This window comes from Oryza brachyantha, chromosome 10 (assembly GCF_000231095.2).
Source record: "Oryza brachyantha chromosome 10, ObraRS2, whole genome shotgun sequence".
Classification (NCBI taxonomy): Eukaryota; Viridiplantae; Streptophyta; class Magnoliopsida; order Poales; family Poaceae; genus Oryza; species Oryza brachyantha.
In genome coordinates, this window is record NC_023172.2 from 1,858,772 (window position 1) to 1,875,140 (window position 16,369).

At 39.4% G+C, this 16,369-nt stretch overlaps 1 protein-coding gene across 1 annotated transcript; it reads left to right on the forward strand.

Moving 5' to 3' along the window:
* The first annotated feature begins 282 nt into the window (after positions 1 to 282).
* LOC102709493 (leucine-rich repeat receptor-like protein kinase PEPR2) lies at positions 283 to 16,078 on the forward strand. Its single transcript, XM_040528223.1, has 5 exons — positions 283 to 441; positions 524 to 598; positions 1,085 to 1,149; positions 12,469 to 15,353; positions 15,440 to 16,078. The coding sequence occupies exons 1-5, from the start codon at positions 283 to 285 to the stop codon at positions 15,766 to 15,768; spliced, it is 3,513 nt and encodes a 1,170-aa protein (XP_040384157.1). The 3' UTR covers positions 15,769 to 16,078.
* The last annotated feature ends 291 nt before the right edge of the window (positions 16,079 to 16,369 follow it).

Consider the following 16,369-nt stretch of genomic DNA (forward strand, 5'->3'; position numbering starts at 1 on the left):
TCTGTAGCATGGTGGCCTGGACCTTTGCCACAAGCCACATCTTCAGCAGCCACATCCACAAATTGGTAAGTTTTTTTTATATGTAATTCTCTTGTTGCACTAGTTGTCATTTTATTATGTTCAGAAACAGTTAGTTCACTTGATATGTTATTTTCAATAGAAGTAACGATATGGCTTGCTTGATTTTCCAGTGGTATGGATTACTATTCACCTGGTGGTTTTATGAACTTTCTACAAACTGTATAACCATTCATTCCTTATTTTTCGTCCCCATGACCACCTATGGGAAATGAATCTCAATTGGCACCACCAAAAAATGGCTCAGGAAGCCAAAATGCTAAAAATAGATCGAAAAGCAAAACTATCATCAACTTAGATGAAGGAAATGATGTCAGGACTACAAAGCGTCTAGTATTTGATCCAGATGAGGACGAGAGGCTAGTAAGTAAAATCGTATCACTCACTTTCTTTTTTACCTTTACAAATGTATGAATCTACAACTAATCATGTGTGCTAAATTCAGGTTAGTGCATGGTTGTTTCACTCGAATGACCCAATCAATGGGAATTGCAAGAAAAATGAGAGCTACTGGGGTGATGTACATGAACTCTACAATAAAACTACACCTACAAACCGAAAAACAGAGGTGAAACATCTCAAAGATCGCTGGAAAAAAATTAAGAGATGGGTGGGTTTTTTCTGTGCATGTTGGAAGAAGGCTACCTCAATTTATCTTAGCAGATATTCATATGAGCAGCTAAGAGACATGGCTAAGCAGTTTTATTTGGATGACTATCCTAAGGAAGGCCCATTCACAGTTGAGCATTGCTAGAAGATTCTTTGTGATGAACCCAAGTGGCATGCAATTTTGGAAGAACTTGAAAAACCAAATAAAAGGAGTTTGGATGATGAAGGCGAGGCAATTGACATCTCAAGTGTAGGAGAAAAGGAACACCCTATAGGGACAAAAAAAAAGCTAAGAAACAATACAATGGTAAAGGAAGAGTCAAAGATGATGATGTCAGTTTAGATGAAGACTTAAAAAAATTCATTGACATTGAAGCAGCAACAAAAAAAACGATAGGAAGACTTCTTAGAGGCACAAGAACGTATTACTGATAAGAAGTTTGAAACAGCAAGGATTAGGAGGTAGTCTGTTTTACTAGAATTATATCAAAAACTCTTATGCATGGACACTAGGGAGATGACAGAGGATATTAGAGTTGAGCATGTGCTTGCCCTGAAGATGCTAAGGGAGAAATTGGTTGGCAACAGTAAATAAGGAGATAACAGAGGAGAGAGAAGAGGAGTGGGCTACTCATTTGTAGCTAGCTGCAGCACGGACTCCAATGCATAATGTGTGTATGACATGTGGGACATGGTGGTATATGTTTTATAGGTAGCTATTGTATGAGTTGGCTATGGCTATAGATGAATTAAAGCTAGTGGTTGGCTATACTATTGAACTTGCTCTAATGTGGCTAGGCGGCGACATTGACAGGATGTTGCGGCTCCCAATTGGTGGCCCAAGAGGCGGTGGTGGCATCTCGCTGTAGCAGTATTGGCTAGTTCACCTCCATTGAATATGTTGTTGTGGCGTCTCGGCAACATCTGTAGGGCACGATAGTTCCCCAATTGACGGTCATGCAGCGATGTGCAGTTGTAGCATCACTAGTGGATTGTTCGCCTCTTGCAGAGGGTCTGATGCATGGCTTCTGGCTATATGGCGAATATATAGATGCTTCCTGGATGGATGCTCCCATTGGTCGAGACCTAGCAGCCACACATAGAGGTCACCTCTTCCTTAACCTCCTTGGGCCCCGTCCGGTAAGGGGGTGTAAGTCAACTTATTCAACGCGAAAAACGTAATAATAGATTAACACATGATTAATTAATTATTAAAAATATAAAATAGATTAATATGATTTTTTAAAGTAACTTTTCTATAGAAATTTTTTGTAAAAAACACCGTTTAGGAGTTCAAAAAGCGTGCACGTGAAAAACAAGGGGTTAAGTTAACTTAGCAGAGGGCGAATGTGGCCTTGGTCACTCGAGCAAGTCAATAGTTTTTCACCGTCATTCAAATTCTCCTTCGATTAATCTTGGCTGGATTCTAGAATCATCATGTTTTTTTTTTGTTTTCTAGCTGCTATAACCATACAAGATTCACTCTTTGGCTTGAGCACGAAACACATGTGCAACTTTGGTTGGCAAGATTGCAATCAGAGTTCCTCACATTCAATGATGAATTCCGTGGAAATTATTTGCTAAAACTGTTAAAGGTCAAACCAATATTTATGGCTTAGCAACAAACCTCTGTTTAATACCATTGACATGGAGCCAACCAAAGGGTATTACCGAAATGTGTAGGACTTCGACCCACAATCTAAGACTAAGCATACAAAAGGCCCATAAGCTAAGAGCATGAATTAGGGGATCCTAGAGAGACCTCTTCACAGGTCCACGAAGAACAAGGGTGTGCAAAGGGTCTCAACAACTCGGTTGCAAAACCATACAAATCATAATTCATCGTATGATCAAAAGATGTTTTGTATAGTAGCATATACTCCTTCCAGTTATATAATTCTTGTAGTTTGAAATAAGATTTTAAAACTTTACCTATTAATAACTTTTCAATATGCAGTTTGTTATTACTAAGACAATTAACACATAAATGAGTCATAAAGTGTACTTTAATAAAAATAATTATTTATTTATTGTATATGCATTAATAGAAAATCACGATCAATAGAATACCTTATCATCGTCTAATACAACAAGAATTTTTAAATTAGACGGAGTATGTATATAATATATATAATAGGAACAACCCTCCTATATTGGGTATAAACTAAAGTCACCATGTTGAGAGGTAGAAGGCCAACTAATGAAGCGTTTATGAAGTGTCATTTATTTCTCGCGCATCTTCAATCCTTCTGCACACTCTTTACTAATTGGGTCGTAACTTCTTATTGGGAAGTCGAAATGATATTATGTTTGTTGTATTGGAAGGTGGACTTGATAAACCTTTCAACCATATATATTATACAGCCTAAAACTTGACAGAGTGGTTAAGACTTGCACTTGAGGTTTGTAACCCCTGAGCCTTGTGTGTGTAACTCCTCATCTTTGGCCTTCATTGGTATAGTATAGATGTTCTTCGGTTAACCCCATGACCTTAATGTAACCTAGCGGAGTAGCCTCGTGTGCAAATGTGTGTAAGAATATAGTACTTGACTTAAATAGTAAATAATTCTTATCGATTTTGAAATATGATACAAAGACAAAAGCATTCAGCTCTTGTGGAAGTTTCTTACCATGACTGAGCGTAACCGGTCCTTGTAAGCATGCGTGTGTGTATCAGCTTGGTTACATGTGATTAGTCTCAGCACTTATTTTTTTATGTGCACGTAAACGAAGCTAGACTCATTAAAACGGGATCGGTTTTCTCTAACGAGCTTAAAGCGCATCATCTTTATCGAGCAGGGCCCCCGTTACTAAGCAAAGTCAATGATGCTAGAAAATATCTCAATCGGGCATCCGACCGTCACAGATGACACATCTCAATTGGGCCAACACAAAAGCCCATGACGGATGACCGTCATCTCTAACGGGCCTAAACTATGGCTCGTCACGGATGACTACCATCTCTAACGGGCCTAGATTATAGCCCGTCACAGTTGACTCTCATCTCTAACGGGTATAGCCCTATGGTTGACTCTCATCTCTAACGGGTCTAGATTATAGTCCATCACAGATGACTCATCTCTGACGAACCTAGATTATCGCCCGTCACGGATGAGTATAATCCAACAATAAATAAATTTTGTTTTTTTGGTTAGCCTCAGGTCTTTGCCCTCACTCGTGTGCCTTTCCAGTAGGTCAAGCACGCTTAACCTCATAGTTCTTTGGAGATTGGCTTCCAAGAAAAATTGTAATTTATTAGTATGAGTATTCTATTAATCCTATTAAGCTCTGGGGTCAGAATGTCACACACTAGCATCCCTAATTCATATACATTCATTCACATACACAACCATCAATATATTTAACACAACCACATTCATATGACATCCATTTTGATCACATATTTCACGAGCAAACCCGAGTTAAATGGATCAAAGATATATTTACCAAGTATTATCATGAGGATGAGGCGAAACAGATTTCTAGCAAAGAATGAATTTCGAATTGAATTTTATGTTACTAAATGAACTCATAAGGATCTACCAATTTTATTTTGGTCATTTCTCCATCCGGGTTTGATTGAACTATATAAATTTGAATTTTAAAATATAAGAAATTCAAATATTTTTTCGCTTAGTAAATGATTTCAAATGGAAAAATTGTTAACAGCAAAGTTGTATAACTACTTTTACTTTGGTCTTTTTGCTATATAACGTTTTTTGAACAATTTAAATTTGAATTTAAAAATATAACAACTTCAAACAATATTTTCAAATACTAAATGATTTCAACTGAAAAAGTTATCACCAACAAAGTTGTATAATTCATCAATATCTATAACTTTTATTTTGTTCATTTTTCTATACAACACTTTTTTGAATAGTTTGAATTTAAATTTGAAAATATGACAACTTCGAACAATATTTTCAAATTATAAATGATTTCAACTAAAAATGTCATCAACAACAAATATGTGTAACTCATCAAGATTCATAACTTTTATTTTGGTCATTTCTTTATCTAACAAAGTGATAGTAACATTGTTCATAAAATTCGCATCTCTCTTATCTGGTTTTATAAACTATAACACAAATATATAAATTTTGCGAACAATATTACTACCACTTTGTTGGATGAAGAATGACAAATATAAAAGTTATAGATCCTGATGAGTTATACAACTTTGATGTTGATGACTTTTTTAGTTGAAATAATTAGTATTTGAAAATGTTGTTTGAAGTTATCATATTTTCAAATTCAAATTCAGACTGTTTAAAAAAGGTTATAGACAAACGACCAAAATAAAGTTACATATGGGTTATAAAACTTTGTTGTTGATTTTTTAGTTGAAATCATTTAGTATTTAAAAATTTTGTTTTCAAGTTGTCATATTTTCAAATTCAAATTGTTAAAAAAACGTTATATAGAAAACTGATCAAAATAAAAATTGTAAATCTCCGTAAGTTATACAACTTTTACGTATGGCTCCGATGTCCTCGTCAATAACCAATAAATAATGTGCACGTTTTTTTATTGTGAACAGAGCAGCGACTACCAAGCAATCGTGCAGTCGATTTCGGCTGTGCCATCAGGGACAGTACTTTCTTTCTTCGTTTGACATGCACTGGATGCTTTAGCCTCCTTTGCAATAGTGTACCTTTAAACTAGTGCATGCCTAACTTTGAACTGATTAAAAGCATCTTTAAAAGAGGCTCTCGCAAATTTATCATTAGTGTTTTTTTCTAAATGGCAATGTCACTCTAATGACAGTTTACAATTGTCCCTTAAAAGAATTATACTGTTCACTTGAAATTCACACTGTAACTCCAAAAACCACCACCATCATCATTAAAAGCCAAATTTTAAAACTTAAATTAGGGTCGATTTTAAGGTTTTTTATTGCAATTTATTTTCTAGTATTTGCTTTTAGATCACTAAGAACAAATATATAAAAGTTTTATGCATAATCATATTTAATCGTTCATAAGTAGTTTTACTTGTGCTTATAAAAGACAAAACAAAAAGGCTGCACAAATCCTCGGATGAACGGCACAAGAACTTTTTTCATGACAAAAATATAGCTTTCGATATCTATAGAAAATAGAGGTACACATATCAAAAGACTTCACAACCATATAACTATACTTACCCTGTTAGATAAAAAAATTAAAGAATGTTTAATTACTGAACCCTAAAATAACTATGGGCCATTCATTGCTTTCGATCATATAGATATGATTCGATTTTACTGCATCGTTAATTAATATGGTTAATACAGATTTTAAATGGGCAAAATTAGAATTCAGACATATAACAACCTGATAAATTCACACATCATATTTCATGATAAAACATGAGAACTGTTTAAGTCATCCTTACCAAAGTTTTATTAAAAAAAACCTATGATTTAATTAAGTTTCTGCTACCGTAAAACCACCAGCAGTAGAATGTACCATCAAACTATCAAAAAAAAAAAAACTAAATCCAATGAAACCTCCAAGCACTATTGCATAAATATAATAATGCAACACAAAAGAGAAAGGAATATTGTAACATGACCGGCAAAATATAGAATAATTCATGGGAACTGGCACCTAATCCCACTGGGAAAATCTAGTTGCATCGATAGACAAAGATTGGTGCATCAGATTATCCCACTAGCTAGCAAGCAAGCGCACGCGTAATTTCCTATTTCCTATCAAAAAAGACCACGCGGTGCCTCCTGCACGCTCACCACTTTTTGTCCCCTACCATCTGTTGCTTCGAATATATACGGCCCTGATCTCATCCTCCGTGTCGTTATCTCTGTTGTCACTCATGTGGTCGGTCTGGTTCAACCGGCTGGCTTGTATGTTGGCATGTCGCAACTCTTCTTCGTGGAACCGTCACATCGAATCTTTGGACATATGTATAAAGCATTAAATATAGTCAAAAAATAACTAATTACACAGTTTAGAAAGAATTTTCAAGATAAAACTTTTGAGCCTACACGTGCTCATGATGGATTAATTAGATTTAAAAAATTCATCTCGTGGTTTCCTGACACCCTATATAATTAGTTTTTAATTAGTCACCGTAATAGTCTTCTGACATTCAGTCAAACATTCGATGTGGCACTTAAACTAAAAATTTTTGCGAACTAAAGAAGCCCTAAGCATGGAATGGCGAAGATACTCCCACGAAATTCTCACACAATTGGCTGCGTTGGATTCATACAAGGATTATGGATTTTTGCCGGTATTATTTTCATCCTTTTACTAGTTAATTACGGTCGTTTATATCCTTAAACAACTGTCAAAAAATAAATAATTCTTCAATCGTTCCATCTCAGCTATCTCAACCCCACTATTGGAACCTTAGAGAAATTAAGCATGGGTTTACCATTTATGCATGGGTTATAGATACTACTAATTATCTCGTGATGCCCGTTATTTACTCCACCATCTCAAATTGCAAGGTTTTAAGTTTTTTATATGGTCTTGAAAATAGAACTTTTACCATTAGTTTCTTTAAAATGAACATAATATCGCATGTATAACACTAAACATGCATAGTTAGTTTACCTATTAGTAAAAAAATATTGCAAGTGTTGATTTTATTAAAATATGGGCAGCTTATATTTGAGGTTGGAGGAAGTATATATAATACCAAACAACATTATTACTATCTTTTGATCTTCTGGTATATGTATATATTATCTTCTAATTTTATAATTAAGACGGTGACGAATGCCAATTTAGGCTATATTTATTTCGTGTTAGGTTTTCCTCTTTTCAGGAGAGGTTGCATTTAATTCTATGCAAGATCCTTTTCTGTGATTAGTTATGTTTGGTTGCACCTGATGAGCCCTATCACCATATAGGGATGATATATATATTAATTTGTAACAAAAATAGATTTAGGACAATCTTACACATACAAACAATGGTGAGAATACAACTGATGAGCACAGCAACATCTTTCATTAGCTTTATGACGTGCTGCATTACAGACTGTCTTTATTTGGTTTGTCAGGGGCATGATGATTAGTGCTTGAACAGAAGGATCATGTAATCAACATGCTGGCCAGGTAAGCTCCAAGGAGAAAAACTGACTTGACTTGTCCCCTCTTTCTTAGAATCTTAGCAAATGAGAACAATTAGGCCTATATTCTAAAAAAAACTATAAAGTCCTCTGAAAATTTTGATATCATTGCATACAAGCAAAAAAAAGTTCACAGAGTAGAACATACGAAAAATAAACTATCCTCCCAGATCTTGTATGAAAGGTTGAAAATGAGCCTGGACCATGCACAGGCCATTCCTCTAACTTTCCATGTTTTTGGTTCTAAAAGAGGTAGGGCTTGTTTGGTAAATGAGTTTAAAAGGCGAGATTTGGAGATAGAAATGAATGATGGTTAGAATAAAATGAGGCCCGGGGGGGGTGGACGGATGGCTAGTATGCAATATTTCTCTTTATGGGTGGGATATGATTTATCTCATTTGCAAAATATGTCGGCAAAGTAAACAACTGACAAAGTTAGTCGGTGTATGGATGTCGAGGGTAGGGATTCAACAATACACCTTTTATGAGTTTAGCCAAGGGGTTGTGGTGCTTATGCTTGTGGGAATCTACTTGAATAAGAGACGAGGGATCATTGTCTAGGTTTGGGCCAATGAAGTGATACCCTATTACTGTGTGTTCTTATCTTTTTTAGTGACGAGTCAAGCTTACATCCTTCTATTGTCTTTTGATTTCTTCGGTTTTTCTCTCTCATGCACGTGGTCCTCCCCTTATGTACCATGGGGATGCCATATGGCCAAATAAAGGGAATGATTCCGAGGGGTCCCCATGTACAAGAATTAGGTAGGCTATGGTCCGCTACCTCCATCTTGCCTTCTTTGTCTATAGATATATAAAAAGATGTGCCAAGTACAACTCAAGATCATGTACACGGTCCCTAGGCCCACCTGTCTAGATACCTAGAAAGTAGTTAAGTAGATGAAGAATGGTGGGGCTAGGCGAATAGTGCAGTCAACGAACATGTTTTCTAGCACACCATGCATCCCCGCACATGTCATGTGTTGTAGAATGCTAGGATGTGATTAGGAAAGGTATATCGGTCTCCATCTCATGTTCGTAGTCCACAGTCAGGTAGATATACGTTGAGTCGTCCAATTGCATTTAGCATGATTTAGGTACAACTGCCTTCTACTAGCACTCTTCGCTTGGGCCAGTGCCTTACGAGCCCAAGCACCTTAGCTCGCATCTATAGTGTCTTGATCAAAAGTGCTCGTTGTTCGTCAAATCATTTAGGCCTAGGTGCCATGTGTCCTAAACCAGGCTAACATGGCTAAGGCCGCGTTCTTCACCTCCTCTAACTTAACTTATCACTCTCGTTTTCCGCGAGCATGCTTCCCGAACTGCTAAACGGTGTATTTTTTGTAAAAATTTTCTATAGAAAAGTTGTTTTAAAAAATGATATTAATCTATTTTATATTTTTAATAATTAATAATTAATTAATTATATACTAATCTATTACTATGTTTTCTGTGCGGATAAGTTAACTTACCCCTCACTCACACGAACGCGGCCTAAGTCCATTGGCTTCATGGATGTGGTGTGTAGTACCCCACCGCACCATAGAGTGGTGAATGGGAGGCTCCATTCTGATTTCACAAACAATCATCAAATGAACAACGGTAGGTTTCAATTTTAGATTTAATAGTCACTACTATGTTTAGTTTTTCTTTCAACTCAGGATATTCATTTAATAGGACGAAAATAATTTATGAATATATATATATATACATATGTTTAAAGTGAAATAAAAGCAAACATTAAATAATAAACTACGATAAAAAATCACAATATCAACTTAAAATATTTAAAACGAAAAAAATAAGGACGTTAGAATCATTATAACTTATAAAAGGACTAGTGACTGCTCCTATGTAATAGCACAGTACATATAAGGGCTGTGTTGTACTTCTTACAGGTATAATTCCATCATCAGGTACATTTATTGTGTTAGTAGTTACAGTTGTAATGAACATCAAATTTTTTGTGTACATGAACCGATTTTGTTCCTCCATATGCTATATATTGTATATGTGAACTGCAAGCAATTCATCATTGATCTTTTTTACATCCCAGTTCAAAAATATGATTTGTGAATCCCTGTAACTAGAGTGGGTCGTGACTATCTTTTTGGAAGAAAATATTAGAATGGGACACATCTAAGTTTCTAGTTTTAGGAATAGTGTACTGCAGTTGGCAGAAATTTCACCAATAATAAGTAGGCAGCTGATTTCTGGGATTAACATTGCATTTGTACTATGATTATTCTGGAAACATACTTATCATGTTATATTTTGCTCCAATTCTCCACTACAGGCTGGTGGCAACTAATCAAGATGGCTTGTATGGAGATCAACAATTATCTCATTCATAATCAAACCAAGAACTCTATCTAGTTTCATTTATCCTTTTGTTCAATGGCATGTTGCCAGGAGATTTATGAATCATCGTACAACTTTGCTTTATTGTATGGCTTCTTAGTATCTAATCAGACCAAGAACTTAACTGTAGTTTTAGTTATCTTGTTGTTGAATGGCATGCTGCCAGGAGATTATAAATCATCGTACTGTTTTGGTTCATTGATTCTCTATTTATTTTTATCTTGCTCTGATGTGATCATGTATGTGTAGTGCAACAAAGTAGCCATAGATATGCATGCCAGTGTTGATCACAACAACTACTCTTGGCATGCATGCATTAAATAGTTCACTGTTTTAATCTCTGACATCTTAGAACATCTCCAACAAGAGGCCAATATAATTCCGAAAAATTAAATTTTAGCATTAAAGAATAAAAATAGACTCCGACAGCTGTCCAAAAATACTCCTAAAATTTTAGCACCCCCAAGCATTAGTGTATTTTTACCCAAATTTTGGCCTTGTCATGGGACTCCCAATCTCACTTTTTTGCGCCATTTTTTCACTGCCGCCATGTTTTCATTCCATCCGCGCACGAGAGAACAAATCCATCGTCGTCATCTCTCCATCCATCCACCGCCGCCGCCTCTCCCCTCCTCCTCCATCTGCCGCCCCTCCCCTTTGATTATGCAGTTGTTTGTCACTCCAAAAAGGAGAAACTTATGGCATAGCATAGATTATTTACTATCCAAAAATGCCCAACATTTCTTTCTTGTGCTATCTCATGTCTTGTATCTAAAGTTAAAATTCTATTGTTGAACATTTGCTAATTTATGTTCTAAAATTATCTTCGGATGTAATATATTTTTTGAATTCTGAATGAGTTGTCAGTATTATTATGTTTGACTCGTGCATATGCTGAAATGGTTGTTGCAAAGGACCACAATAATAAATTGGCATATTTAAAGTTTTTGGGACTATATTTTTAGACACCTCTTAGAGATGAGGATGTTTTTTGAGCCCAAAATTTATTGGCTAACCCCCAATCCATGATTTTTGAGACTATATTTTTAGACACCTATTAGAGATGCTCTTACAGCCAACTTGTTGTATTTTGTTAGCTATAAGCTAGCTCTTCCTGAGTTGGACAGTGAATTGGAGTAAGAAGCAGGCTATACTATTGCAACGCCGCTATACATACGATGGAGTCGTACAACTCCGTCGGCATGCACCGTCGCCGTCCACGCATGCTGCCGCTTGCCCTCCGCGCTCTATTTATCTTTATATTGCTCCGACATGATCATGTATGTGTGGTGCAACAAAGTAGCCATAGATATGCATGCCAGTGTTGATCACAACAACTACTCTTGGCATACATGCATTAAATAGTTCACTATTTTAATCTCTGACATCTTACAGCCAACTTGTATTTTGTTAGCTATAAGCTAGCTCTTCCTAAGCTGGACAGTGAATTGGAGTAAGGAGCGGGCTATACTATTGCAACGCTGCTATACATACGACTGAGTCGTACGACTCCGTCGACATGCACCGTCGTCGTCCACGCATGCTACCGCTTGCCCTCCGCGCCGTCCGCATGCAGACGAATCATACTTGGCCGTCGTATGCATAGCACTTTTGATACTATTGAACTTGCTCTAACGAACGTGCAATCTGAGTCTAATAACAGTGTCACTCACCCACTTATCAAAATACAACTCCCCTTTCAAAAACGCCGTCGACTCGATCCTAGGAAGCAGTTTTTTAACACAAGGGTGTATATACATCCGTTGCTTGCATGACATCTAAATAGTCATACAAAATATAGAAAAACTTAACAAGATAGTTTAATATGATTTATATCACTTCACCAATATTCAAGTTTAAATTCATCTTCTACAAGTTGTAGCTAAAATAACAAAAAACAATTATGAATATGCGTAGAGTTAGTTTCAGTTTTATTTATTTTTTTGCTATAACTTGTAGAAGTTGAATTTAAACTTGCATATTTATAGAGTGATATAACTCATATTAATCTATCTTGTCAAATTTTTTCATAATTATTTAAATAACATATAAGTACACGGATGTAGTTACGCCCGTATGGCGAAACCTTTACCCCTACAGTACAAAGCGCACGACAACCGAAGCACCTCCGCGTCGAGCACTCACTTTACACATGCCGCCGCGCGTCTGCCACCTCCTCCTTCTCCTCCTCTTCCCGCTCGCCACGTGCGCTCCGCCGCCGCCGCCGCCGCCGCCACCGTCGAACACCTCCGCGGCGGCCGTCCTCCTCTCCTTCCTCGGCTCGCTTCCCGCGGCGTCCCGGCGCCTCCTGCTCCCGTCATGGCGATGGCGGCGGGGCAGCGACGCGCACGCGCCGCATTGCTCGTTTCTTGGCGTCACCTGCTCCGCGGCCGGCGCCGTCGCCGCGCTCAACCTCTCCGGGGCGGGGCTCTCCGGCGGGCTGTCCGCGTCCGCGCCGCGGCTCTGCGCGCTCCCGGGCGACGAGCTCTCCGTGCTCGACCTCAGCGGGAACGGCTTCACGGGGGCCGTCCCCGCCGAGCTCGCTGCGTGCGCCGGCGTCGCCAGCCTCCTCCTCGGCGGTAACAACCTCTCCGGCGGGGTTCCACCGGAGCTGCTCTCCTCGCGCCAGCTTCGGGAGGTCGACCTCAACAGCAACAAGCTCACCGGGGAGATCCCCGCCCCCGCAGGAACGCCGGTGCTCGAGTACCTCGACCTCAGTGGCAACTCCCTCTCCGGCGCCATCCAGCCGGGGCTCGCCGCGCTCCCGGATCTCAGGTACTTAGACCTCAGCGGCAACCAGCTCACCGGGCCAATGCCAGAGTTCCCGCCCCATTGCAGGCTCGAATACCTCGGCCTCTACAGCAACCAGATCGCCGGCGAGCTGCCCAAAAGCCTCGGCAACTGCGGCAACCTCACCTTCCTGTACCTATCCTACAACAATATCAGCGGCAAGGTGCCCGATTTCTTCGCCTCCATGCCCAATCTGCAAAAGATCTTCCTTGACGACAACCATTTCGTCGGAGAGTTGCCGGCGAGCATTGGTGAGCTGGTGAGCTTGGAAAAGCTGGTGGTGACGGCGAACGGGTTCACCGGCGCTGTCCCGGAAACAATTGGGAAATGCCAGTCTTTGATTATGCTGTACTTAAACAGCAACAAGTTCACCGGCTCGATTCCGCTGTTCATCGGCAATCTGAGCAGATTGCAGATGTTCTCAATAGGAGCAAATGGCTTTACTGGGAGCATTCCACCAGAAATTGGGAGATGCCAGCAATTGGTGGACCTTCAAATCCATAATAACAACCTTTCCGGGACAATACCGCCGGAGATCGGTGAGCTAAGCCGACTACAGAAACTCTATCTGTACAACAACTTACTCCATGGTTCAGTTCCTCCAGCATTGTGGCAATTGGCTGACATGGTGGAGTTGTTTCTCAATGACAACCAACTAAGTGGTGAAATTCATGCGGATATCACTCAAATGAGGAATCTAAGAGAGATCACCTTGTACAACAACAACTTCACTGGAGAACTGCCACAAGCCCTGGGGTTGAACACAACACCGGGACTTCTTCGTGTTGACCTCACTCGCAACCGCTTCCGTGGTGCGATTCCACCAGGATTGTGCACAGGAGGCCAGCTCGGCATTCTTGATCTTGGATTCAACCAGTTTGATGGCCCCTTCCCTAATTGGATAGCTGAATGTCAGTCTCTGTACAGGGTTAATCTGAACAACAACCAGCTCAGGGGGAGCTTGCCTGCAGATTTGAGCACCAATAGAGGTTTGACGCACATTGACATGAGTAGTAATTTGCTGGAAGGGAGGATACCAAGTAGTCTTGGTTCATGGTGCAACCTTACAAGGCTCGATATATCTGGCAACAATTTATCAGGTCCAATACCACGTGAACTTGGAGCTCTAAGTATTCTTCGGACTCTGCGCATGTCATCGAACAAGCTGACCGGAGCAATACCACATGAGTTGGGAAACTGCAAGAGGCTTGTCCATTTGGATATTGGAAATAACCTTCTAAATGGAAGTATACCTGCAGAAATCACAACACTTAGTGGCCTGGAACATCTTTTGCTTGGTGGAAACAATCTCACTGGAACAATTCCCGATTCGTTCACCACAGCGCAAAGCCTCCTTGAGCTGCAACTTGGTAACAATAATTTGGAAGGAGCCATCCCTGAAAGCTTAGGCAACCTTCAATACATATCCCAAAGTCTGAATGTTAGCAACAACAGACTAAGCGGCCAAATCCCACACAACCTTGGTAATCTTCAGAAGTTGGAAGTGCTCGACTTGTCAAATAACTCATTATCTGGTCCTATTCCATCACAGCTAAGCAACATGATCTCACTCTCTGTTGTGAACATTTCGTTCAATGAGCTATCTGGTCAGCTCCCTAATGGCTGGGATAAGCTCGCAGAACGGTTACCTGACGGTTTTCTAGGGAATTGTCAGTTGTGCATACCATCGGCCAATGCATCTTGCTCCAAATATCAGTCTGAGAAAAACAGAAGAAGGAATACGCAAATTATTGTGGCGTTGCTAGTGTCAACGCTTGTTCTCATGGTTGCTAGTTTAGTTGTTATTCATTACATTGTGAAGAGGTCTCAGCGCCTGTCAGCAAACCGTGTCTCAATGCGCAACATGGACTCCACAGAAGAACTGCCAGAGGACTTGACATATGAAGACATTCTTCGGGCCACTGATAACTGGAGTGAGAAATATGTCATTGGAAGAGGACGGCATGGCACTGTCTACCGGACCGAGCTTGCAGTTGGAAAGCAGTGGGCAGTCAAGACAGTTGATTTGTCCCAATGCAAATTCCCTATAGAGATGAAGATTTTAAACACAGTGAAGCACCGGAATATTGTGAAAATGGCTGGGTACTGTATCCGTAACAATATCGGCCTAATTCTCTACGAGTACATGCCTGAGGGAACACTCTTTGAGCTATTGCATGAAAGAACACCTCAAGTAGCCCTTGACTGGGAGATCCGACATCAGATCTCCCTTGGTGTGGCAGAAAGCTTGTCCTATCTTCACCATGATTGTGTGCCCATGATTATTCATAGGGATGTCAAGTCAAGCAACATCCTAATGGACGCTGAGCTTGTACCAAAGCTCACAGATTTTGGCATGGGGAAGATAATTGATGATGAGGATGCAGACGCGACAGTGTCCGTTGTTGTTGGCACCCTCGGCTATATTGCTCCAGGTAAAATACACTTCTCTTCAGACCAATCTCGAGATAATTTGTTCTTCTTTATTTTCGGTATAACATGTTTTGTCATTTATCCCCAGAGCATGGATACTCGACACGGTTAAGTGAGAAGAGTGATGTATACAGTTATGGAGTAGTACTTCTTGAACTGTTGTGCAGGAAGATGCCTGTGGATCCTGCATTTGGAGATGGCATAGATATTGTTACTTGGATGAGATCAAATCTGAATCAGGCAGATCACTCCAAAACCATGAGCTGCCTGGATGAGGAGATAATGTACTGGCCTGAACATGAGAAAGTGAAGGTATTGGACTTGTTGGATCTAGCAATGTCCTGCACGCAGGTTTCTTGCCAGTTAAGGCCATCCATGAGGGAGGTGGTGAGCATCTTGATGAGGATAGACAAGTAATCATGTGCAGTTGTTTGAGGCTCCACAACATCGACTGTCTTTTAAGTTAATATTAGTGAAATGGAAGATGAAATTGTACAGTGTATTCCATCATGCTGTAATTATGTTTTGCAGACATTGATAAGAGCCTGAAGATATCCAAATTTTACAATAGTTTTCATATTTTTTTTCCTACATGAGTCCACATTATACAGAATACAGTTGCAGCCTAGGGTCCAACCCTTTTCTTGCAGGATTGCAGAAAAAACAGCAAGTTGATCTGCAGTGAAAAACATCAAACAGATTTGCAGTTGCCAAGAATTAGCCTTATGTTCACCCACTCATCAGGTTCGCCTTTCCTCCAGTGGCGGCTTGCGTCAGCCACCTCAGGCTTTTTTTTTCTCTAAAAATGTCTTATTCTGAGTACACTTTGATTCAAACTGTTTGAAAATGAATCAAGTACTGTTTAACTATGTTTTGTTGAGCAATCAGCACCTCCTAATAATGTGATATTCCATCTTCCCAGAGGGTCATATCTGACCCCTTTTTGAACTGTGAAACCTGTTAAAGTAGGGAAGACTGCCATTTATAATTTTAAACTTGTTTGATATCATCTAATAGA

Coding starts and splice junctions, on each gene's coding strand:
- LOC102709493 (XM_040528223.1), top strand. CDS start 283: ATGGGAAATGAATCTCAATTGGCACCACCAAAAAATGGCTCAGGAAGC. Junction 1,150..12,468: donor GAAACAGCAAGGATTAGGAG/GTAGTCTGTTTT, acceptor GCGGCGGGGCAG/CGACGCGCACGCGCCGCATT. Junction 15,354..15,439: donor CCTCGGCTATATTGCTCCAG/GTAAAATACACT, acceptor ATTTATCCCCAG/AGCATGGATACTCGACACGG.